A 25,642-nucleotide genomic window follows, 5' to 3' on the forward strand; every position below is an offset into this window, starting at 1 on the left:
ACACGCCATGATGGAACTGCTGACTGCATCTGAAGATGAGCTTGTTCACATATTTCTCTGAGAAGAGAAAGACACCTGATGGAGATGATGCTAGCCAGGTAGCATTAGCCTTTTACTGACTCATAAATGATGATGTTCAGGTAAAAAAATAGTGTTCACACTGTAATCAGATGTGATGTGAGTGTAAATGATCTGATGTTAATGTTTAATGTAATCGTATGAGACCAGTAACATCAGACAGGGAGGAGCAGTGGACAGCAGCAGACATTTAATAATATATCATCAGACACAAACTAGAAACCATTTAAATGATCAGGCTGTAGGAAACTGAGAGGAACAATCTCAGTATTGTTTTTATTTGTAGGTGAAGACTGACCAGAGAATCAGGCTTCAGAGGATCAGCTGCAGCCTGGATGCTGCTGAGCCTCTCAGAGCCTCAGAGCTCTTCTATAAAAACCCAGAAAAATGAATTGTTCTGAGCCTGGGTGCAAACTCTGCCACTGATTCTACAGCCCCATCAAGAAATTATTATATATTGATTTATGTTTTATTCTTTTAATTTTTATATTCAGCCTTTAAAAAGCCATTTTCAACTGGCCATTTAATAAATAGGTTGTAAAAGTAAAATCTTCAGTCAAATGTCATTTGTTTACGTCGCCTGCTGCCCCCGCTGCTGGAAAACATCCTGGAGGAAACACTGTCTTTGTTTTGTGTTCATTTTGTCTCTTCAGTTTTCTTTAAATTAAAACAACAAACTGATTCTTCAAATAGTTGTCAGTTATTCTCCTGTTCGACGATGAATCGACTCGAGGGCTCAGATCAGTGAAACATCGTCAGCCTGAGCTCAGAGTCGTGTTATTAGAGCACAAGTTTAGAATTTAATTGAACTCTTCCCGTAGTTGTAGCTTTTTGCTTCGTGAGCCGTTTCCTATAATTTAATCCAAACAAAACAGGAATTTGGTTCGAGCCTTACAGGACGACATGAAGTGACTGTAATGGGTTTATTTTTACACTCTGCTGCATCAGGATTCAGTCTTTTATTCTAGTGACGGCTCTGAGTTTCTGCCACTTTTATCTCGTACGTCTGAACACAGTCGTCCTCTGATGCAGCTTGTGTCAGTTCAGAAACATCCGGACTGGAAGAGACGCACAGCGTTTTGACATTTCTTTTTCTTGATTTTCTGGGTTTTTTTGTGGTTGTTTTAGGTGTCTTTGTCGTCATTTTGTGTCTCACTGTGGTTTTGTGTCTCCAATGAGTCGCTTTGTGGTCATTTTCTGACTCTTAGTGGTTCATTTTGTGTTTTTCTGTGGTTGTTTTTGTCTGTTTGTGGTCAATTTGTGTCGCTGTTTGTAGTTGATGTTTTTTTAAGTTTCTCTTTGGGGTTACTTTGTCCGCCTTTGTTGTCACTTTATGTGTCTTTGTTGTAGTTTTGTGTCTTTCCATGGTTATATTTGTTTGTGTCTTTGTAGTTAATTTGTGTGTCTTTGGTGTAGTCAACATTTTGTTGAATACTGGTTGTGTTGTGTCTTCCTGTCGTGAAGACATTTTGTGTTTCTGTGATTGTTTGTCTGTCTTTGTGGTTCATTTTCTGTCTTTCTGCAGTTGTTTTGTCTCTTTGTGCACGTTTTGTGTCTGTTTGGCAGTTTTATGTCGGTTATTTTGTGTGTGTTTGTGGTCGCTTTGTGCATCTTTGTGGTCATTTTGTGTCTCACTGGGGTTCTGTGTGTCCAATGAGTCGCCTTGTGTGCCTTTGTGGTCATTTTCTGATTGTTCGTGGTTCATTTTGTGTCTTTTTGTAGTTGTTTCGTGTCTCTTTGTGGTAGTTTTGTGTCTCTGGTTATTTTGTGTGTCTATGTGGATATTTTGCATGTCTTTGTGGTTGTTTTATGTCTCTTGTGTGGGTTTTTTTGGTCACTTTGTGGGTATTTTTGTCCTGGCTTTGTGTCTTTGTGGTCATTTTGTGTCTTTTAGTGTTTGTTTTGTGTGTCTGCGGTTATTTCGAGTGTCTCGGTGCTAATTTTGTGTTTCTTTGTGTACATTCTGTGTCGTTCGCTGACATTCTGTTCTGTTCATCCCGACTATTGGGGCTTGTGCCTGCTAGAAAACATCTCCTCCTCCTCCTGTGGAGGGAAATCATTGTTAAACATTGATTGCATTGTGTTGTACATCTGTGTGTGATGCTGCTGCTGCTGCTGTGCGATCAGACTGAATTCCACCTGCGAGTCTTTAACAGCTTTTATGTGCAGATCTCTGAAGGCGTCCTTAAACTCAATGGAGAGTCACTGCTTTGAGCACAGAGGTGACAGGATGTACCCGACGTCATTCAACCTTCTGAGTCACTGAAACATATAAATCTAACTAAGTCGTCTCTGTGTTGCGGCTGCAGCTCTGACAGGAATGTAAATTGTTGTTTTCTGCCGGATTTTCCTGCTCGCCGATTTTCCGCTCTCCGATTCGTCTCAGCGGATTTGCTTCCAACAAACACAGCGACACCACAAACCAGGTGAATCAGTGTTGGCTGTGATCAGGTTCAGGTTGTTTCTCGTCATCCTGAACCCGACACGTTGCCGTCTGGGTGGTAAACTGGGCGACTTTTGACCCCAGCTGTAGCCCATGATGTCACACAGAAACAGAAACGAGGTCCAATTTAGTTAAAACTAAAATCGTTGGAGCACAGATGCAAGTTTAATGAGTTAGTCAATAAAATGGTAAATGGAGCTTACTATGAATTATTTATGTCTTGTTTCATTCATCCAGCAGTCCAAAGTGTTCATAACGGAGCAGCTTCCTCTGGTGTGCTATTAAAAATATTAATAAGTGGTTCTTAAAAATCATGTCGAGCCCGAGGTGTTGTCTTCACACGCCCAAGAGTCCAAAAATAGCCCAAAATGTTCTGTTTCCTTTGGTTTAAATAGATGCAATGGAGTGTTTTTGCCTGATGAAATGACAATGAATCCTTTCTGGATATAGTTTCATTTTACTTTATTGTTTTCACTGATCAGTTCAGTGAGTCACAGTTTCAGCTGTAAATGTGAACAGCTTTGGATTTGATACGTCAGCGGATGCTTTTTAATCGTCCCTGGAACGTCCACGTAGCTCAGACTGAGACCTTCATAACGGTTTTAATGTTTAGTTTAAAAGCGTTTCAGAAGACCGACTTTGTGCTGCTGTATGTGTTCATATTCAGTTATTTATCCGTCTCTCATGCGTATAAAAGGGGCGGACGAAACAGCATTTTCTTTGCAGCTGAAGTGAATAAAGGTCTCCACCTGCATTTCTTCTAATTAGCATCACAAGATATTACATCGTTATTAATAGAGATTTTTGTTTGTTTTATTATGTGGGTCTAAATTTAGTTTCGTAGCTGTTTAATCCAAGAGAAAAAATCTCAAATCTGTTTGCATGACAAAGCATTAAAGTTAAACTAAATCATATTTTTTTAAAACTGACATTTTTTAAATGACCTTTATTAAAGTCACTAAAATTCTTTCTTTTTTATACCATAGTTGTCCTTAAATGTCAAATATAGTCTCCAAACAAGTTCTCAGATCCCACAGGGATGTCTGGAGGGTTTACTTTGTTTTTTTTTTTTCTTCTTCTCCTCCCACATTCCTCACTGCAACTTCCCAAACACAGCACCCTGATGTTTCCCGTTTCCACGGTAACTGTTTCTTGCAGCCCATGTCACTACGGTAACAGCAGGAGATTGAAACGGGGGAGGGTCGGTAAACCTGTGACTCAGTTTCCCACATTTTTAAGGTGATAGAAATGTGTATGACGAGGCTGTCAGGTGGAAGCTATGTGGCGCCTGTTATGTCTCTATTATGAATAAAAAAAAAAAAAACATTATTCTACTTATTACACTCATAAAACTGCTTAAAACCAATAACTTCATCTCGAAAGGTGATAATCACCAAACAATCTTGAAATATTTTTTTGATTTATTTAGCATTAATTTTGTTTTCAATTAGATTTTCACAGCAAGTTGGGAATAATTTTATTCAACTGAATATATTATATATGCAAAAAGTAATGTTTTTCTTTTTTATCACAATTGTTTTAGAAGGAGGCTGGACGTTTTCAACACAAAACTATTAAATAATCAAGTATATGCTAAAACAGATTCAAAGCTGAGCTGTTTGTTATGAAATGGGACTACATTTTGAGTAGTTTTTAATTTTATTTGTTCAGTTTTTGTTGCCCATCGGACCTATTGGATGTTTAAACTGGTATTCATCTGTTTGTCAACACAAACTCGGCAGAGACGGTGAAGTGATTGACTGTTGCTTTAAAACTAACATAAACATAAAAAACTTGAGTTGGTAAGTCTTTACCAGTCAAATAAAGCTACCTCCAGAACAGGAACTACTTTGTCTCCAGTCTAGTCAAATATTGTCTGGAGTTCCCCAAGGCTCAATGCTCGGTCCTCTGTCATTCAATATTTACATGCTTTCATTGGACAAGTTATGTTAAAAAAAAAAAAAGGATGACCCCTAACTTTTACCTGCGCAGCGATTCTCTGAAATACTGAAACTCTGAGATAATTTATATTAATTGCTATTTTATATTAACAGGTAATAATGCAAAGTGCTTTGTTTCAAAGGCTTTTTGAATCTCCTCAGTTTTTGTCAAACAGCCTCACAGCAAAGACTCTTTAAATCTGGACATTAGAGCAACAAATAAACACATGAAGAAAGAGTCCCTGAAGTGAAACCCTGTTGTTTTTGGCCCCATTGCTGTATTTTTATTTTCCTAAACAAACACCTGTGGAGTCCTGTGATTGACTGAGACCGTCAGTTTGTTTTTGCTGTCCTCTCGCTGTGTCTTCAGCTGTCCCTTCCTGGCGTCCAACCTGACCCCGGCCATCCCAGCAGTAGGCGGTATCCTCTTTGTCTTCGTCATGGGGATGCTGTTCAGGGCGAGTTTCAGTGACCCCGGCGTTCTACCCCGAGCCACACCAGACGAGGCCGCCGACCTGGAGAGGCAGATTGGTAACCATGGAGACGCACACACATTAGAGATCAGAAATGAATTCTTCTGTGGTTTGTTACTCTGGAAGACTTGTTTTCAGAAAAAAAAAGTAACGTGTGAAAAGTAATCATGACAAAATGTTTCAGGGTGAAAAGCACTTTTTGGACTAAAAAGTTTTTTGTTTTTTATTCAAAATATGTTAAAAGTGCAGTGTGAAAAATATCATGGATTTAAAAATAGTTAATGAATAGTAACATTTACTTTTAAAAGTGTCAACTATAAAGGTAAGATAATAAAGATGTTAAGGGAAGAAATACTGCATGAAAAGAAACCGTGACAGAATGGGCTTTTACTATAAGTAACTTTGATCTTAAAATTTTAAAAAGAGGTCAAAAGTTTCAGTAATAAAAATGGTACACTGTGACATTAATATATATATATATGTGTGTGTAAAAATGATGTACTAAATACAAATAAACAAGAAATATTTCATGACATAAATCTGATTAAAAAGGCATGAAACATTTGATGTAAACAGATACAGCAGCAGTGACGACAAACATATACGATTAGTAAATGTGAAAAGTAACAACCGTAAGACGATAAGAGAGGCAAGAGCAAGTTTTTTTGAGCCCGTAACCTCAAGCTAACCTTAATCTTAAACTTAAACTGTCATCTGAAACAATGGCCAAAAGACAAACTGAAACTATCCAATCATACTGTTGCTTTTCTAAGCTGAATTTAAGGTAAGTTTCATTTGTATTTGATCACCATTTTCATACTTTTCCATCTTGTTTTTACTCTTCATGACTTGTAGACTATGTTGATATTATGTTGTTGTGATTAGTGTCAGCTTTAGCCACATCTGCCCACTGCTGGTTTCCATTTTGTCTTTGCAGGTTTTGTTCTAATCAGAGTTAAGAAACTGTAAATCAGCTGCAGACTAATGCTCACTAATTATACTGAGTCATCACAGAAAGCCGTTCACCACCTCCTCCAGTCGGTGTGTGTGTGTGTGTGTGTGTTTATAAGTGTGTGTGCTCAGTCACATGTCATCTCTTCACTTTCAGGCTTCCTCTATGTGTCTTGGCGAATCAGTCGTTTCCACAGAAACTGACTGATTGAAGCTCTCAGATATATTTTCGGAACCCTGTCATTATATTTTCTGGTCTGTTGATTTATTTATTTATTTTCACCCTGGATGCAGAATCTGTGGAGTGACAACAGAACCGAGGCTTGGAGAATGACCAAATTTGGGCACGGTTGTGGATGTTGAACACGCTGAGCTCAGTGTGTGTGACATGTGGAGGAAAGATAGAAATAGAAATAGCAGGCAGTTATTTTTTACTGCGTTTTGTTTGTTTTGTCTGATGGTGGTCAGGAATTTATTCTGTGACGCACAGCTTGAAACAACATCCTCACTTCCTCTCTGACAATCAAAAAAAAGAAAAGTAATCCCAAAGTCACATTTACATGTTCGTGATTAGACAATAAAGCAATATGTGTAATGAATACATGTAATACGAAAGTGGAGGAAGATCACAGTTCAGTTCGGTTTAGTACAGTTTTATTTACGTAGCACCAATTCTCAACACAAGTATCCTCTTAGAAAAAAATGGAAAAAAATGCAAACTTTTTTGCCTGTCAGTGAAAATCTGTTTCTGATCCCAGATACAAGTTGAAAAAATTATAGTAATGCAGTTATATCTACTTTATGTATATGTTTATTTTTTAAATATGAAACGAAAGGAAAACTTTTTATTGTTTCCTGTGTTCTGTCTGTTAAACATTCAACAGTTTTTAGTTTTTGTAAAATGGACCTAAAAGCCACACACTGCGTATTTTTCTGTATATTAAACAGTCTACGATGGAAACACAGTCCTGCTAAAAGCTACGTAGCTGCAAAAGTACAGACTCAAGTCAGCTCAATTTTTTTAGCTAAAGTAAATATATTTCTCTGTATTTCTTTTCTGAAAGCCAAACAATAATATGTCCACCTCAAAATTAGGCGTAATTTTCAGAAACGTTTATAATAAGAGGTAAACACCAACCGAACTCCAACTAGCAAAGACTAGCCTGAGTGTCGCTACAGTTAGCTTTAGCAAAACTTTTTTTTTTTTTAATCCGGCCTGTTTTCTGTCATTGATTTGTCTGTTGAGATGTTGGCACATCTGAGGAATTTAATATTATACAAAGTAAATAAAGACGATTGTTAAATCTGATCATTGAGGAACACTGCTTCATGTTAAACATCCTAGCCTTGATGCCTTTGAGGCTTAAAACGAAACATAGAATACAGTACTGACGAGTTTTTTCTTTTATTTTGAATAATTGTTCTAAAAATGATTAGGTTGCAGCTTTGCCGCATATATAGATTTACCGTTAACAATTTCCTGCTGTCTGCCTCTAGAATACACTGTGATCAGAACAATGCTGAATTTCTAAGGATAATACTTTTATTGATATTTTAGAGTAAAGCATTTTCTTTAGGAAATGGTACAAACCAAAAACAGAGCTAAAAGAGTGAGTTTGTCACTTGAAGCTATTTCATAATAATAATAATTATTGATAAATATATATTTCATACACTCATTTCCAACATAAGACGTGTATTTGTGCACACTTTAGTGAATGTGATTCGTGGTGCTGCTCCACACTGAGTCAGCTGAACATTGTATTTGTTGTTTCTTCCCAGCAAGCTTTGCAGCTGTAAATCACATCAGCTGAGAAACTGCATGAAATGTCCTGCAGGTTGTGTCACTGAGGAGCTCACAGCAGGCAGAAAAATGTCTGTCTGTTCTTGTCCAGCTGTCTTTGTGAGGACTGATGTGAAAATGTTGTGATCCTGATGGTGAATTTGTGTGATTTGGTCTAAAGAATGTGTAATTTTTTGAAAAAGCTTGAAACCACCAAAATGGCAGATGTAGGCTTTTTAGGCAAAAGTGACGATGTATTAATTAGTGGCACCGATAAATCAACGTCATACTAAAAAAAAAACATATGTCACGCTTTGACCTCTGGAAAAGAATAAACGCCTTGTTATGGCTTCAATCTAAAGGGCTGCTTGTCTGTAAAATAACCTTTTTAGGACATCTGGGGCTCAGCTTGACATCCTCGGCTTTCATCAGGTTTAGTTAGGCTCAGCTTTGTGTTATGCTAACATTAGCAGGTCCAGAAACTGTTAGCATGTTAACAATCTGTTGTGTGTTTTCAGACTCGGCGGGCTGCTCCAGACCTCCGCCTCGCACCAGAGAGGTCCTCATCAACGGACAGACTGTCAAACTAAAATATTGCTTCACCTGCAAAATCTTCAGGCCGCCTCGAGCGTCACACTGCAGCCTGTGTGACAACTGTGTGGGTCAGTATCATTACAAGAGCTCCTTTTTAACATTTTATGTTGCTCATGATTCTCAAACAACGTCTTTGAAACACATCCACTCACTTTATCGCACAGTTCTACAAATTCACACATTTAGATGGACAAACTGTATCTGAACCCACCTGCAGTCAAAACCACACTTTGTAATAAAACCTTAACAAAAGCTTTTGTATTTTGATTTGAATCTTTGTTCCATTTCAGTCAGTGTTAGCGCCTTATTAGTTTTTAGCAAAGTGATTCAAGTTTTTGCTTTAATACAGTGAAGCTGTGATATTTTTTTTCCTCCCACAGAGCGTTTCGACCATCACTGTCCTTGGGTGGGGAACTGCGTTGGACGGAGGAACTATCGTTTCTTCTACCTGTTCATCCTCTCCCTCTCCTTCCTCACCATCTTCATCTTTGCCTTCGTCATCACACATGTCATCCTCAGTGAGTAACACTGCTGCTGCCGCCTCCACACACTGTTTCTGCTGTGATTCACGTATTGATTTCTTTATCAGACTTCTCTGCTGCACTCATTCTTTATCTCTTTATGTCATTTTGATTTTGTGATACGCTTGGGTCGTTCCTGTGCAACACTCGTACGCACCATCTGCTCCTGTTCTGCTGATTATTCAAAGTGCTTTGCAGAGAGTAAAAACAGACACGAGACTACTGACACCAAAAAAAAACAATGAAACAATATGGGTAGAAAACGCCATAGAACAGACAGAGATTAGGAAACAACAAATAAACAGGTTTTCCTCCAGCAGCTGTTTCCACCTGATTCAACATTAGGTGAATATAAAGGATGGCTGCAGGGCCTTTTACACATCTGTGCAGAGGGGCCCATTGTCTCAGAATCAGTCCATGTACAGATCAGATTGTAAATCCAGGAACCAACATCTCTGTCAACTAATGGCTGAGCTCTAAGTATATTTTCTCAGTTGTCCAACAACACATTTAAAGTGTGAAAGAAAGTAAGTATACATTTGACAACAATGAAGCTGACTAAGGACTGGCTTGTGCTGGATGATCCAAGATGAGCAAGTTTCAAGTCTCTACTGACTGATTTGAATAGAAAAGAACAAAGAATTGACAGAGGACTTGGCACTATTCCTGTGATCTCTGTAGTTCTGACAGATCGGCAGAATCTCCTGTATTTGTGTTATTTCACATGTCGAGATCATAGTAAGGAAACTTGCTGTGCTTCAGGAGTGCATTGAAGCCTGTGTGTGTTGTCGCCCTGCAGCAGCTTCCTCATCTATGTAATGGATGAAACGAGACTGGGACATTGATCGTCCACAGCCCCGCCCACTGTCCTTTGATTGACAGGCTGTCAGAGAGAGGCTGAGGCTGCAGTCTGTTCCTGCCTTCTGTCACCCATCAATCAGACCAGAGCGAGACAGATCATATGGATTTTGCTGAATCAGACCTAAAACAAAAACCTGATTACTTAGAGAAATCAGCCGAGCACACTGTGGTTATATCACATGTGATACAGTGTGACAGGTGATCTGTCTTGGGCTTGTCTCGTTGGTGTTTTTACTCGGTCTTGTGTGTGTTTTAACTTGCCTCAGTCTTGTTGATTGTTCGGGCTCAGACTTGTCTCAGCCTTCATGTGTCTGTTGTCTCCTTGTTTCGACTTTATAGGTGTTTTGACTCAGACTCCTTATGGACAACTTTTCCCTCTCTGATTTGACTCACTCGTAAATGTTTTGCATGGTGTTGGTCTGACTTCTCTTAGATGTGTGTCCACTGTTTGACTTGACTCTGACTTGATATTGAAACTTTTGCGTCTTGTTGCTTTGACTCAAACTTGTCTTGAACATAGGGCCTTTACATCGTCTCTCTGGTTTGTCTTTTCATTCTTACTCCTCTTGGCTTGTTGCATGATTTGTCTCACTCGGTCTTGGCTGTCTCATGGCTGTCTCATGGCTGTTTTGACTCGTGCTTGTTTTGGTCTTGTGGCTGTATGAACCCAGACTATCACGCAAAGGGTTTTGCTTAATTGTGTCTCTGCATCAATGGTGCTTTATCTGTCTCATTTTGGTTTTGTGGCTCGTTTGACACGGATTTGTCATGGTTTTCTGGGTTGAACTTTTGCTTTTTAGCTTGGTCTTAAAGAGCAACGTGATCTCCTCGGTTCTCTCCTTGGGTTGGATTTCATAGAAACAAGCTTGAACAAGTGGCTGCCTGGAAGGAAGTTTAACACCGATCATTGATTTGATGTTTCGAGATCTAAAGCCGCCTGCCGATTCTTCCCTGTCACGCTCATTGACCTAATTCTCTGCTCAGACTGCTGATGTTGTTTTCTTGCCCTGCAGGTCCAAACTGTCAGAATACTAGAGCCTTGAGCTGCTTCAGACTGAAACTTTCAACAACCAGCAGACTGTCTGAGATAAACCCGTGCCTTCCTCTGAACACTACACTGCTTGTTTTCTGTTTTTAGCAGCAGAGCTATAAAAAGATCCGGCAGTGTCGTGACTTTGATCTACAAGATGTAAATTTAGAGAGCAGTAACTGTCTGTTCTGAAGACTTCGGCTCATTACTGTTTGTTTACCCTTGTTGTTGATGATGTTTCCTCTTGTTGTCGGGTGTTGAGTTTTTCCTGGTTCATCTTAGCGTGTCTTGAGGATAAGATGGTTCAATCAGATATGGGATTATAAAAGGAACTACCGTAATTTTCGGACTATTGAGTGCACGTGTATATAAGCCGCACCCGCTAACTTTAAATGTAAACAAAAATTGTACATATGTAGGTCGCACCTTGTAACATGAGATATTTACACAGAAAGATGTTACACAGAGAGTTTTTTTAAACTTTTAATTAAGTACATACCGGTAACATAACCAAATACGTACCATAAATGCTTTTTTTCCCAAACAGTGCCTGTAACACGGCTGGTTAAAAAAATTAAAAAATACAGCAGCCTACCAGGAAAAGTCATTGATCACTATCTTCATCTTCGTCCTGCACTAAAACCTCTAAAGTCGTCTTCTTCAGTGTCGGAATTGAACAGCCTCAGAGTTACTTCATCACACACTTTCGTAAAAATCTTAAAAATCCATAAATTACCCGCATCCTTGTTTAAGCCACAGTGTTCAAAGATTGTGAAAAAAGTAGCGACCTGTAGTCCAGAAATTACGGTAACTCATTCACTCCCATAAACTTTAACTGTGATTATTCTTTATCGAGACATTTTTGCTTTATTTTCCTTTCAGTGCTGTGTTTTTGTATCGGCTCTTTGTTTTTGTCTCAGCATCTTTAGAGCTGAGGGAGTAAGCGTAAACGGATGGACTGCAGTAAAGTGTTTACATTGAGGTTGCTGTACACGGAGATCAATGCTAATATGAGCATGATAACATCCTAAATGTTAGCATTTACGTTTAACTGCCAAATGCTGCTTGTCATCATGCTATTAAGCTAAAAGCTAAATGCTAAAAAATGTAACATCTAACAGCCAGCAGGGGGCGACCACTCAGGTTGCAAAATAAATTCTGATTGTATCGAAGTCTATGAGAAAATAAACCCCACTTCTTACTTGATTTGTTACCTCAGTAAATGTTTTTCCTAATGAGTTTATGGTCTCAATCACTAGTTTCAAGTCTCCTTCAATAAAGCGTGATGTTCGCTTTGTAAATTAGGGTCTCGTTTAGAGTACAACAGACGGACGTGTGTGTCCTCGAGCTCTCAGTCGGATCCACCCCTCATTCATCACATCCACATTCATAAGACCAAGATGGTGATATTCAAATGTAAACTCAAAGCTGTACAACAGTAGTCCACACAACAGTGGGTGATGTCACAGTGATGAGGTCCTTTTTTTTCACAGTATATGATGTACACAGTTCATCTGGTGCCATCTTAGCAAATTTGATTACATTTTTCACCCTACTAGTGGTAAAACCCTCACAGGTTAGAGCCAGTTCATACAGATATCACTGTGCCGCTGCAGTAACAATTAATCCTACTTTCATCTATTTTGTCCTTATGTATAGAAGCTAAACTGATTAATCTAACTTTGTTTTCTATCTGTGTGTGTTGCAGGATCAAACCGGACAGGTTTCCTGAGCGCACTCAAAGACAGCCCTGCCAGATATCCTTTACTGTGGAGAATTCACTGTTAAAAGGACTGACTCAGTCTGTGACACCTTGTGCAACGTTAAGCTGTGTTTGGGATTTTCATCAAGTAAATTCATAACATAAATAATTAATATAAGCACTTCACCACAGTTTCATCACAACCGTAATCGGATTAACCTCCATAGGGCCCCGCAGGGCAAAACTTTGTTGCTGGATTATACAAGTGAGTTTCATGATTTCCTCAGTCATCCAGAAACGAGGCAGTCCTCTAGAGCTCACATAGGAACAACATCAATATCAGATAAAGTGGCTTTTAAGCAAAAATGTCCAAAGTTCTCTGCCTCCAGCTCCACAGATGTCAATCTTTGCTAGTTTTCCAGTTTTCTATTGTCATAAATTCAAAGTCTGGGGCTCTCTGACTGATGGTCGGACAAAAAAAAAGCAAATAGAATATGTTAGATTTCCTTTAAATGCATTCCAGAGCTTACACAGAAAATCAAACAGAGGCACTAATTCCCCTCATACTACCCCCTCTCCACAGAGTGTTTCTGATGAATCAATAACTCTCACGCTGTCACCAGCCACAGGTCAATATGTCCCATAATGCTTTGCCAAGGTCAAACCCACTGCCCGTGTCGCACACTCTCACGGACGTATTTACATTCAGCTCCATGCACATTCTGCTGTTTTGTGTTTGTGTTTACTACAGCTACAAGCAAATTGTTAGTGACAGTCAGGCCTCATCATCTCAGTGTCCATCGATCCAGGCCCCAGATATAAATCCTAGTCTTGATAATAAATACAAACACTGTAGTATACTATACAGTCGCCCAAAGACCCGACTTTGTCCTTGACTCTGCTTTGCACCGTCCTGGAGGTGGTGGTGTGTTTCTTCTCTGTCTGGTCCATTGTCGGCCTGTCGGGCTTCCACACCTACCTGATCAGCTCCAACCAGACCACCAATGAGGACGTATGTATATCTTGCCTGAATCTGTAGTTTCAGGGACAATAAAAAGAAAAACATTGTCGGTTCTGATGAAGAGGACCAACACGCCTCTTGTGTCTGTCTTGATCTTGTCCTGGTCTGATCTGGTCCAGATTAAAGGGTCCTGGTCCACCAAGCGAGGGAAGGACAACTACAACCCCTACAGCTATGGAAACATCCTGACCAACTGCTGTGCTGCCCTGTGTGGACCTCTGCCGCCCAGGTCAGTAGCATCCTCTGCAGCACTCCATAGACCTAAATTCAGGACTGAATCCAAGACTGAAGTTTGCACTGAAGTCAGGATTAAACAAGACCAAAATCAGGACTAAATTTAGTACTAAAAGTCAGCAATTAAAGTATGATTAAATTCAGTACTAAAATCAGCACTGGAGTCAGGATTAAACAGGAATATATTTAGATTTAAACAGGATTAAACTCAGATTTAAACAGCACTAAATTCAGGACTAAACTCTGCCCTAAATGTGGGAGTAAAGTCAACACTGAAGTCAGGACTTAAATCAACACGAAGCTCAGGGCCAAAGCCAGAACTAAACACAACTAAATTCAGCACTAAAGTCTGCCCTAATTCAGGTCTAAAGTTAGCACTGAAGTCAGGACTTAAATCAAGTCGAGACTAAACAGGACTGAAATAAGCACTGAAGCCACGATTAAACAGGAATAAATTCAAATTTAAACAGCATCAAACCCAGGACTAAAGTCGACACTGATGCCAGCTCTTAGCAGGCCTAAAGCCAGGACTAAAGTGAGCATTAAACTCAAGATGAAGTCAGTACTGAAGTCAGGACTAAACTCAGGACTTAACTCAACAAGTCAGGAGTAAATTTAGGGCATTTGAAATCTTCTAGAACCTCTTATTCTCTCCTAATCAAATATCAACTTCACAGTTAATAATTCAAAGGAGACACAGCCAGTGTGTTTAAGGAGTCTGAAGACCAGCGTGTTCTACTTGTGCTCAGAGTTTGTTCAGATTGATTCGTTCCTTACAGCTGCAGGACTGAAACTCACAGCGTTTTCTGCTTCAAATATTTAATATATTTACTAATACTTAATTAGTTTTCAGACAGCCAGCATGTTGTTTGTTTTGTCCTTTTTTTAACAGCATGGTGCTGAGAACTGATGCATTTAGAATTTTAAGCAGACGCTAATTGAAGTAACTCGTTTAGTAGCATATTGTCGAGAATTATTCTGTGGCTGAAGATTATATTGCATCCCAGTCAAACAATCCTGAGCAAACAGGTTTTTCTTTCACTTCCATGCATGTGCCTGAAAACCTGAGCGTCATCGCTGCTCCTTGTGTCACATCTGCTTTGTTTCCTTCGACTGGTGTCTGAGTATCAAAATATCAAAGTTCAAAACTGCCTCAGGCCAGAAAACTGTCTTAAACATTATTATTTCACTCCTGTCTTCCTCTGTGTTTGTTTTCTGTCACTCTTTCCATCATCATCATCTTCATTTTTCCTCTCCTCCACCCCCCACTCTCAGCAGACGGTACCTTCCTGTGTTTAATGAGGACAGTTTTCAGCTGAGACCTTCCTCGAAGTAATTACGTTCTTCTTTTCCCTCCTCATCCGTGCCTTCAGAGTTTCTCATCTCTCAGCTGGCTCTTAGCTTTGCTTCTCCGCCGTTTACCCTCGCTGCTGAAAACCTGAAAGAGTTCACATAAGCCTCCTGCTCTCTGCTTTCATCAGCTCTTATGTTTCCATCCACACGAGTCCAGTGTCACACATGGTCATTATAGAGGCTGAGGGAGGTCGTGGTCCGTTTGGAGACCTGGGTGGTGATCCTGAGGCAGTTTGTCGATACTCTTTATTGCTTTGTCAAAGCAGCTGATTAATACTATTTCACTCACTCAGCCTAAAATTAAATGGGAGCCGAGTTGAGCGTTAATTAAATGAGATTTGGTTCTGAAAACTGAGTGAAGATGTGCTTTCTGGGTAGATTTCTTTGCATTTTTTTGTCATATTATGCATGTGCATGCCAAAAGTATGTGGACAGCTTAATGTTTCCTCCATATATGACGGAGTAACATGCGGTTCTGTCACCATGGTGCGTTAATGTGCTGCTAAAACAGCCTCCAGTCTTTTGGTTTCAGTTGTTTACCAGATTCAGGAGCGTCCGTGAAGTCCAACACAGACACCGGGTGATAAGTTCTGGATCACAGTCGGTGATCTTGTTCATCCTAAAAGTGCTGGATGGGGTTGAGGGTTGAGATCAGAACTCGAGACATTATTTATTTTTCGCTTTGTCAAAGCAGCTGATTAGTACTGTTTCACTAATGGGCCTGAAATGAAATGGAATAGGGACAAAGTTAAGCTTTAATCAAAAAAGATTTGGTTCTAAAGCGAAGCAGTGGATTTGGGGTACGTTTCCATGCTCTTTTTTTTTTTTTTTAGCTACATCATGTGGTGCATGCCAGCAGTATGTGGACAGCTGAATATTGTCTCATGGTGATTACATGACTATGAGCATGAATTATAACAGCCTCCACTCTTCCAGTTTCCATCCAAAAAAAGCCTTAATGGTGCTGGCTGACAAGGTCCAGCTCACAGTCCGGGTTCCAGTTCATCCCAAAGCTGCTGGATGAGGCTGAGGTTGGGTCTGTGCAGTTGCCACACAAAGTTCTTCACAGAGCTGTCTCTGTGTACAGGGATGTTTAGATGTTGAAACAAAGCAGGAAAGACACTGTTGGTAATATTTCCTCCTCATTTCTGACAATGTCTACAAGAGATTTTTTTTTTTTTTTTGAAACAATGATGTTGAGCCAATTTGGAGAGATTTTGGATCCAAGCACACTTGTTTATTCATTACCGTGTAAAAATTGATTACTTTCACATGTGGAAGAGAAGTGAGGAAACCAGAATATGTGAATTGTAGTGGTTTAAATATTGTACTTCAGTAGGGTCACTTTGTTGTTGTTTTTATTGGTATTCACTGTCCCATGATTTTATAAAATATTATATACAGCAATTTATGTTTATACACGGGCTACGCAGTGGTTCGGTTTATGGATTTCTTCAGAAAGCTTAAATCATGGTGACTTTAAAACTGTGTCTTTCATGACAGTGTTCTCAGATTTCACAGAGTTACAATTCAGAGAAGGAGAGAGATTTCCACTGAAAGCCACAAAAGTCAAAAAAGAAAAAACAGCTTTACTAACAATTCAAACCCTCTGGCAGCTGGGATAGACTCCAGCCCCCCTGCGACCCCACAGAGGATTAATTGGTGTATAGATAATGGATGGATGGATGTTTATACACTTAACAGCACAACAATCATTAACAGCCTTTCAGTTTAATTAACTTACAGCCACTAACCGCGGTTCTGTGACTCTCACATAGGAAGAGACGTAGCATTAAATCAGGGAATCTAACACGAGGCTGAATTAGGGCGTTAAATTTGTAATTTTTTACTGTTTAATAACATAAGTTTTAATATTTAGTTGTACTTTACTTGAGATTGTGACACTGGTTTCAACTGTGTGTTAATGAGCTTATGAATGTTTGACAAATGGAGAAGACTGCTTGTTTGATTCTTGATTGACTGATGGGTCGGCTGCAGCCCTCTGGGGCGACGCAGACAGAACAAACCTCTTGAGCCATTTTGAAAATGATGGTGGACGACAGAAAGCGAGCGAGATATGGGAGGCGGATTTTAAAAGCAAAAGCGTGGTGTCAACAGAGGAGGAGAGGTTTGTTTTCCAGGGCTGAACATATGGAGATTCATTACACAGTCTGCTTGTTAGCTCATGGCTGGCTGGTGGCAGCTTATTAACATGTCGGCTGCACCTGCTGACACCTCGACAGGTGGTGACATCCATCTGCACGCACCCACACACAGGGAAAGGCTTTTTAGGTCAAGCAGCGAAGGAACCGCAGACGTCGGGGGTTCCTGCTGGCAAAGTCTACGTCATTTATCTCAATTGACTGACTTTTATTCAGAGTTCAGCTTGAACAGAAATGCTTATTGTAACATTTTTAACTTTTGACCACACTGTGCCATTAGTTCAGCCACACAAGCAGGAAATCATTAAGATAAGACAGATACTCAATTGATTCAGTTTCAGACATCTAATACTAAACAGAACACATTTTCAGCACAAAAACTGTTCACAGCAGAAGTAAAACAGACTGAAGGCTTACAGCGAGGTAACGAAAATATTTGTGACATGTGGTGTGAAAAATATACAGTATATAAAATATGCAGTGTGCAAAATGTAAGAACAAAAATCTGTGATGTGAAAACAAAATAGAGTGAGATACAGGAGATGACTTGTGTATGTAAAAATCTCAAGATACATCCATATATTATTTAGTCTGTAACTGAAAAGTGCTCTGTTGAAGCACCTCCGAGGTGTGAAGTAGGTGTGAGGGATTTCTCATCACTGACTTCCGTTTTGAGAGCGTCCTCACCTCTGTCACTTTCTGAATAGTGTTGATTTCAGTGCTGATGATGGAGTTGGCCTTCGATTCAGTTTGTTAATCCTGTTTTTGTGTATGAGCGCCGTGTTCCCAGCACACCATCAAAGAACACAGCTCTGGCCATTACAGTCTGATAGAAGGTGCACAAAAGAGATCCGCAGGTGTTAAAGGACCTCAGCCTTCTCAAAAAATAAAGGCCGCTTTGCTCCTTTTTATATAGCACCTCCATGTGGGTGGTCTGGTTCAGTTTGTACTCTGTTCAGCTGTACTCTTGGAGATCTGTAGCTGGAGACAAGTTCCACCTCAGTATAGTAACAGGAGCTGGTTTGGGCATCCAGTCAGCAGTGGGTAAATGATACGACGAAAGGCCCCTCACCAGGCTAAAAGAGGCATGTTTGTAGCTGTTGTGCCTCTTTTTGTAGAAAATGTGTGCCTTTTTCTAGTAGTTTTGTGTCACTGTGTGGTGCGTTTGTGTCTTTGATGGCTGAGTTGAGCTCTTGATGACAGTGTCCTTGGATGCGTTTCAATACTGTTTAGTATGTCAGAAAAAGATTTAGTGTGTCCCAATGCATGAAATGTCAAATGCAGCGTGCAGAAAATGCCAAGATGCCCGACTGCATTTGTTTGGATTTTTGCCATTCGGACCCACAGTCCTCTGTGCATGCAAGCAGCCAAGAGGGCATCGACAACGGCTCATTTCGACCAACAAAGTTCGAGGCGCGATATTGTGTAGTGTGTGTGGATTGTATGCAAACTGGATGAAACGGTACATGCTTTTTTTAATGGCAGCTGTATGAAAAAAAAAATGCAATTTGGAGTACAGCCTTAGTCAGAGGTGTGTTTTTGAACACTGCACAGAACCGGACGAGCAGCTTCCATCTATGCTAAGCTACGCTACCTTTACCTTCTGTGCTGTAATGGACAGAACCAATTCGTATCAGTAACTAGTTGTTTGGGTCCCTGTACTCTGTATCACTGCTTTTATCCTGTGTATCTGTTTCTTTTTTGCCAGAGAAGCTAAAAATCTGAAGTGAAGTGACTCATCTCCATCTTTCTCCTCTGTGTCCCAGTCTGATTGACAGGAGGGGTCTGATTCAGTGTGACACACCACACACCGTCTCCCAGTCTAACGGGACCAGCAGCAACAGCTACGCCTCCACTCAGCTCCACAGTCACATGGTAGGTGGAGGACGACGACAGAGCCGATCAATACCGACACATCGGATATCATGTGAATCATCAGAGCACAGAGGGAAGCTGCAGTCGCATCACATCTGTGGAAAGTCTACCTTAATGCACCGTCATGCATTATCAGTACTATATCAACAATGGCTTTTTGTCAGTCTGCAAGTTAAAAGTTAATAATAATAATAATAATAATAATAATAATCAGTAATTGCAGATCAATTTACAACTTTTCAAAATAAAATGAAAAACATTCAATATCATTAAAAGATAAAACTGCTTCCAGTGGTGTAATACTACAATAAAATCCTTGTCATTAAAGTGAAAAGGAGATGAAAAATGGAAATTAAAAAAAAAAAAAAACACTAGGAATTTCAAGCTAATTTAATACACAGGTCCCAGATAATCCCCTGGTAATTTTCCTCATAATTTTCTAAAACTAGCTTTATTTAGCCTTAAAGTAAAGGATAATACCAACACACTTTGTAGCAAACTAATGACTCAGTGATTAATGAACTGGTTTCCAGTTTGTGTTGCTCAGCAACTGACTCAGAAGTATTCAGGAACAACTAATGATGAAAGTGATTGTTATTCAGTTTTACAGATATTTCTGAATTAATCAGTACCTAATGAAATTAGTGCAGTATCTCCCAGTATGTGCTCTGTTAAGTCATTATTTTCTGCTGCAATGTGCCACATTTTGATACCAAAAAGGAAATTAAACTGTCAAAATACAAGCAGCTGCACACAGTTGTTACTGACAGACTTTACAGATATGATGGTATTAACTAACATTATGGGCAGCATCCAGCTCACTTGATGAGCTGTCACCGCTTTACCCTAAACCAGACAACATTTGTTGCTATGTTAGCCTAAACAAGATATATCTTTCTGCTACATTAACCTAAACAAGATTAGCTGGTTACGTTAGCTGGTTGTTAACCCTAAACAAGGCAACATTAGCTGATATGTTACCTTCCAAAAGTACTTTAAAGGAGTGCGTTAGCCTAAAGAGGCACATGTTAGCTGCTACATTAGCCTAAACATGATAATGTTAGCTGGTTGGTTGGCATAAACAAGATAACATTAGAATCAGAATCAACTTTATTGGCCAAGTTTGTACATGCAGACAAGCAATTTGACACTGGTGAATCTCAGCTCTCTGTGTAATCAGAAAAATAAAAACCTAAGAACTTAAAAAATAATGATAATAATTAGCCTGTGAAGTAAGTAATAACCAAACTCGGCTTGAATTAGCTGTAAAGAGATCTGGATGTCTCCTGTTGAGCTGCATCGATCAGTTTGACGTGTTTCTATCTTTCAATGCTCTGTGACATTATTTACATTCTGACTTTTAGTCGTCTATACCTTCTATAACATCTATAACCACTGATCATCAACCCCAGCACTAAATATGCCCATTCACTTGTTGCTATTGTTCAGTTCCTGCTGTACAGAGCTTCTTATTAATGAGTCATTGTTGTTTGTCAGGGACATTTTTGTGTACAGCATTGTAAAGTCTTACAAGTTTAGATGGATATTGAACAAAAGATCAGATGTTGTGGCAGTTTACAAGTTGCTAAATACATAAATTAACAGTATTTTATCATTATGTAGATAAAAAAACATGATCAAGTCTCAACATTTCCATCAGAATGTATCTGCTGTTGTAAACTGGCTGCATAAATGAAGGTTTAACATGCTGAATGTTTCCCTGAACTCCCAGTGCGATCAGGATCAGTGTATCCAGAGCACCAAGTTCGTCCTGCAGGCTGCAGCCACCCCTCTGCTGCACAGCGACCCCGTGGTTCTGGCCCCTCTGCCTGGGAAGACCACCACGCTGGGGGGCCCCTGCGCCTACCTGGCCCCCACCCAGCCGTCCCTGCCATCCTGCGGCGGAGACGTCCTGACTCTAAGGGACGCCGCTGTCGACTCCCACTGCCACCACCACCTCCACCATCATCACCACCATCACCACCACCACTTTGTCAGCCCAGAGGAGACGCCCTGCACCACTCCGCAGGGTGCCCTGCCCTGCCCTGCCCACCTGCACCTGCACCCCCAACCCCACCCACCTGTCCCCTCCCCCGCCACCCTGTACGACCCCGCCAGTCAGGACGCTCTGCACGAGGACTCGGTCAGAGGGCTGGTGAAGCTCAGCTCCGTCTGATAAGCCATTTCTTTCATTCGACTGACCCGTGTGACTTCAATGTGACCCTTTAATTTTGATAGTTTTTCATACATCTGACTTTATGTCCATCTTCACTTTGTGAAAAAAAAATCCCAGGAATTAAAAAAATAAAGTCATTATATTGTAAAAAAATAAATAAATGACTGAGTAGCACGAATGTTGTGTGGATGATAAAAAAAAAAAAGAAAAAGAAATGGAAACAGCATCAGTGAATAAATGATGACGCACATGAAGCCTGAGACTTAAACGTACTCTGAAGCTTCCAGTGAAGAGACAAATACATCAAATATGCTTTTTCTTTTAACCATTTTCTGGAAATCCAGGTAACATCTGAGTTTTGTTTAGATTAAAACTTCATGTGTCAATTGGCTTTTTGGTTCCTTATTCCTCTTTATAATTGCGAATCACACAGTTAACACGTTGTGCAGTAACAACTCGTCTCTCTAAAGAAGAAAAACCTCCAAACTGCTTTGACAAGCCAAGAATTGTGTCAAATTGTGCAAACAGAATGATTTCTTTCTTTATGACAAAATTTAGAGTTTTGTTTGTTTTCTTTTAAACCCCTCTGGAGTTCAGCTTGGTCCATTTCTGTCATCTTTTAAAGTAACAAAGATGTATGTCTTTTTTTAACACAAGTGTAAAACTGCGATATGCATAAAAATTACACTTCTGCCTCAACTACACAATCTTCCATCTCCTAAAATACACACAAAAAAAGACAATTTACAATTTTTTTCCCACAGACTGTATATAAAATTGGCTGGCACATTTCCTCCCAGGGCACAGAAGCAAAGCCACAATTTGACGGAAACAGGCGATTCTATCTTTAGCTGGTGTTCAGCAGCGACCAGAGGGTGGTATGAAGATCCAACAACTCCAGCCACCAGCATCTCCACTGTCTGAACTGTGATAGTCGCTCACTGTACGCTGATCCTAATCCAGACATGTTTGTAAATGCTAGCTGTCTAGCCAGCTACATATCACTTGCTCTTCACCGTAAACTGGTTGTGGTCGTAGCTTGGTGTTGATGGTGAGATAGGAGGCAGGATCTCATACTATGGCTGCACATTATTGGAAAAGAATGGCATTGCGAGGTTTTGTTGGGTATAATGTACCAAATACAAGATGCAGTCTGTGGCTGAAGCACTACTGCCTGGCGCTCTTGTTTAGGGCCACAACATTGTCTATCTTTGTACAGGTTGGCGCCTCTCAACCATCCATCACTGTTGCAGTTTTGTCACTAAATAGTTTGCAAACGATGACTTTTCAGTTGTTAGTCTTATGTAGCGCTCTGTTGCCCAGCTGGACCACAAGCCTGTTGTAGCTGCGTTATATTGTGACAGCTCTCTTTCAACTTGTGCCTTTGTTTTTTCATGCAGCTCTGGGAAGGAAACTTGAGGAAAAATAGGTGTGTGTTGGTGTTACTGCTTGTGAAGTGACTAGATTGTGTTTTAAGGGCAGCTGTGGCTCAGGTGGTAGAGCGGTTGTCCTCTGATCGTAACGCCCCTCCACAGTCAAAGTGTCCTTGGGCAAGACACTGAACCTGAAGTTGCTCCTAATAGCAGGCAACACCTTGCATGGCAGCTCTGTCACCATTGGTGTATGAACGTGTGTGTCAACGGGTAAATGAGAAACACATTGTAAAGTGCTTTGAGTGCCGCTAAGGTAGAAAAGCGCTATGTGAGTGCAGACCATTTACCATTTAAAACCTTCTTTGGTAACTCTTGATTGGTATCATGTCTTTTGTAAAGTTAAAAGATATGTCATCAGTGATTCCTGTCATTTTGAACCTTTTCAGAATAGGTTTTTGCTTTGAATAACATTCAGGTTGGGCTTTGTGATTTAAATGGTTGAACATATTAGACAACAGTTGTAAGACAGAGTACCTGGTTTTGGTCAACGTCAGCCTTTCTGGCATCAGAATATTTCAGTTAATCTGGTGTTTTGCCACCAAGTCTTCCTTTTTCAGTATTTCTTTCCTGTTCCTCGATCATTTTGTTGTGCACACATGGAGCCTCAACAGTATCATGTAAATAAAGTTACATCAAAACTCTTACGTCAAAGTAAATTACGTTCGATCAGACAGACATCTCTTCTAAATTAGTCGTGGTAGAAGAGGACCGTGCGGTTTCTCTTTTTGTGTCTGGCAGCATATCGCCATGTCAATGCTGAAACAATGTATGATGCAGCTCTACATGATGCTACATCTCCACCCGCCGGTCACTGCTGTGCACCAGAACAAGACTGCAGCTTGTTTCGATCACATTTTGACTTCACTTTTGCTGTCGTCCATCTAGTCTGTGGTCTTTACCCACAGAGTAGAAAATGTCTGTTAACATGTACGTTGATTTCATCTATCACAGTTTTATGCCTGTGAATCACTAAAAGTGAAAGGCTTTAAACATTTCTTTCCTTTTCTCAGCTGCTCTCTACGTCATGTTTATGGACTCCAGAGGGTTTTAAACAAAAATAATCTAAATATTCTGACAATAAGACACTCTGGGTGACCATTTGACCTTTTCTGTTTGACTTCTGTCTGACCAAAGCTGCACTTCAGCCTCCTTCATTTCCTGTTTGTCTGTTTTCTTTCTTTCTGCCTTGACTCCAACTTTGTCCATGTTCCTCTGTGGTCCCGATGAAGTCGAATTCCTGCTAAAACCAGTGAACATTTAATCCAGAATAAGCTACTTCAGTGCCAAATGGACGTCCGCCTCCAGCTGCAGTCGGACTGGGACCAAAACCATCGACTTTTTTTTGTTTTTGTTACTATAAATCAAGCGGTTGATCCAGGAGATTTGATGGTTTTCTGTGGAATAATGAGAGCTGATGGAAACAGCATCAATCTTCAGGTGTTTGTTGGATTCTGTGGACAAAAACACAAAGCTGAGCGAGTTTTCAAAAAAATCCTGCCGACCTGAATGGATCAGTTTGTGTCGAGAGAAGCAGCAACACTGCCAGACGTTCAGCTGGAGTTCACCTCTTCAAATAATCTGAATTATTTTTTGTTGTACGTCACTGTCCGCTTTTATAGATGAGTTTCTGGTGGAAAAAGAAGCCGGTGTGATGAACTGAATCCGTCTTTGTTTCACACAACATCATTTAGAAGAGTTTTCACAATATCATAATAGTTTATGCGTGCACATGTTCACTGCTAAGGCATAAAGCAACTGGACGGAAACCAGTTAAATGGCTGTTTACAGGTGAATTTGTATAATCATTCCCAGAACCAGGTCTGTGCTTTTATTCTGAAGGTTACATGCATATTCCAGTTCCTGTCCTTCAAAAGTTCATGTCACAGTTTGTAAGCGGTTTGTTAATTTCATGCCAACATTGTTTGCAATAAAAGATCCTCAGGAGACTGCGTCAGATTTGACTCTTTAAATAATTGGTTCATTCACCAGATTTTTATTGGTGACAGTTTTGAAGCTGTTTTAAATTTATGTTTTCATGTTGGGACGTAAAATGTATATTTAGACTATCACTGAAGAATCAGCAGTTCAAAGACAACTTCAAGGGGAGGGATTTTAGAAGTATTAACCTCAGTATTTCTATATTTCTGATTACAGTCCTGCTTGTGATGCTTATTTTTTACGATTTCTCAGAGTAACATTTAGTAACATGAGCTGCTGTTCCACCAATCACTTCCCAACAGCAGGTCCAGTTTTATACTGGCAGACCACTCTGGGCTCAAACTGTCACGTCAGTGTGCAAATTTCATGCCAAAGACGTCATTTCAAGATAAGCACTGTAGCATATATATTAGGTTTCTGTTGTTGGGTGTCAGGCTTAATATAAAGTAATATTAAGTCATTGCCGATGTAGGGAAAGCGTATACTGGAGCCTCCATCCAAATAGTTGCAAATGTATTTTTACATTCCATGCAGCTCAAACTGGATTACAGCAGTTGGTCATTGAGAAATGGTTTATTCATTATAAAACACTGATTGTAGATGATAAATAATGCATATGCCTGATTTAGTTCTTAATTATTGATTAGACTGACAGCTAAGTTAACCGCAGATATGTCAGCTAAGACCAGCTCTAATGTAAGCTTTTGCTGGTTTGACAATACCGAAGTCTATTTGCTGCAGGTGTCCAAATCCACCCAGACTTAAATGTTCCATGTTTCACTGTCAGTTTGATCCACTATGGTTTGATCCACCCCTCTGTTACAGCCACTAATCTCTGAGTGGGATTCATCATTAAATACGACTTATTTTCTCCATCAGCCACAGTGAAATACTGCAGCGTCTTAGCTGACCCCAAGCATTCGGCCTTGTTTTGCCTCCTGAGAAGTGGTTTAGAGACTCTCCTTATCCTCTGAGAACATTACTAGATGGTCTTTTTTGACAGCTGATTGAAGTCTGGTGTTCTTTATTTAGTAAATTCTGTCTGTGATGAAGCTGCTCTTCTGTCTCAGTGAA

At 40.0% G+C, this 25,642-nt stretch overlaps 1 protein-coding gene across 1 annotated transcript in view; it reads left to right on the top strand.

Annotated features, from left to right (window-relative positions):
* Positions 1-21,583, top strand: part of LOC103364260 (zinc finger DHHC-type palmitoyltransferase 14) — a 24,588-nt gene extending 3,005 nt beyond the window's left edge. The window contains exons 2-9 of the mRNA XM_008291319.1: positions 4,832-4,992; positions 8,187-8,330; positions 8,643-8,780; positions 12,383-12,431; positions 13,286-13,388; positions 13,517-13,626; positions 18,913-19,021; positions 20,754-21,583. Of these exons, the coding sequence (XP_008289541.1) occupies positions 4,832-4,992; positions 8,187-8,330; positions 8,643-8,780; positions 12,383-12,431; positions 13,286-13,388; positions 13,517-13,626; positions 18,913-19,021; positions 20,754-21,197 (1,258 nt within the window). The 3' untranslated portion in view covers positions 21,198-21,583. The remainder of the gene's footprint in view (positions 1-4,831; positions 4,993-8,186; positions 8,331-8,642; positions 8,781-12,382; positions 12,432-13,285; positions 13,389-13,516; positions 13,627-18,912; positions 19,022-20,753) is intronic.
* The last annotated feature ends 4,059 nt before the right edge of the window (positions 21,584-25,642 follow it).

This window comes from Stegastes partitus, unplaced genomic scaffold (genome assembly GCF_000690725.1).
Source record: "Stegastes partitus isolate 25-593 unplaced genomic scaffold, Stegastes_partitus-1.0.2 Scaffold734, whole genome shotgun sequence".
Lineage (NCBI taxonomy): Eukaryota > Metazoa > Chordata > Actinopteri > Pomacentridae > Stegastes > Stegastes partitus.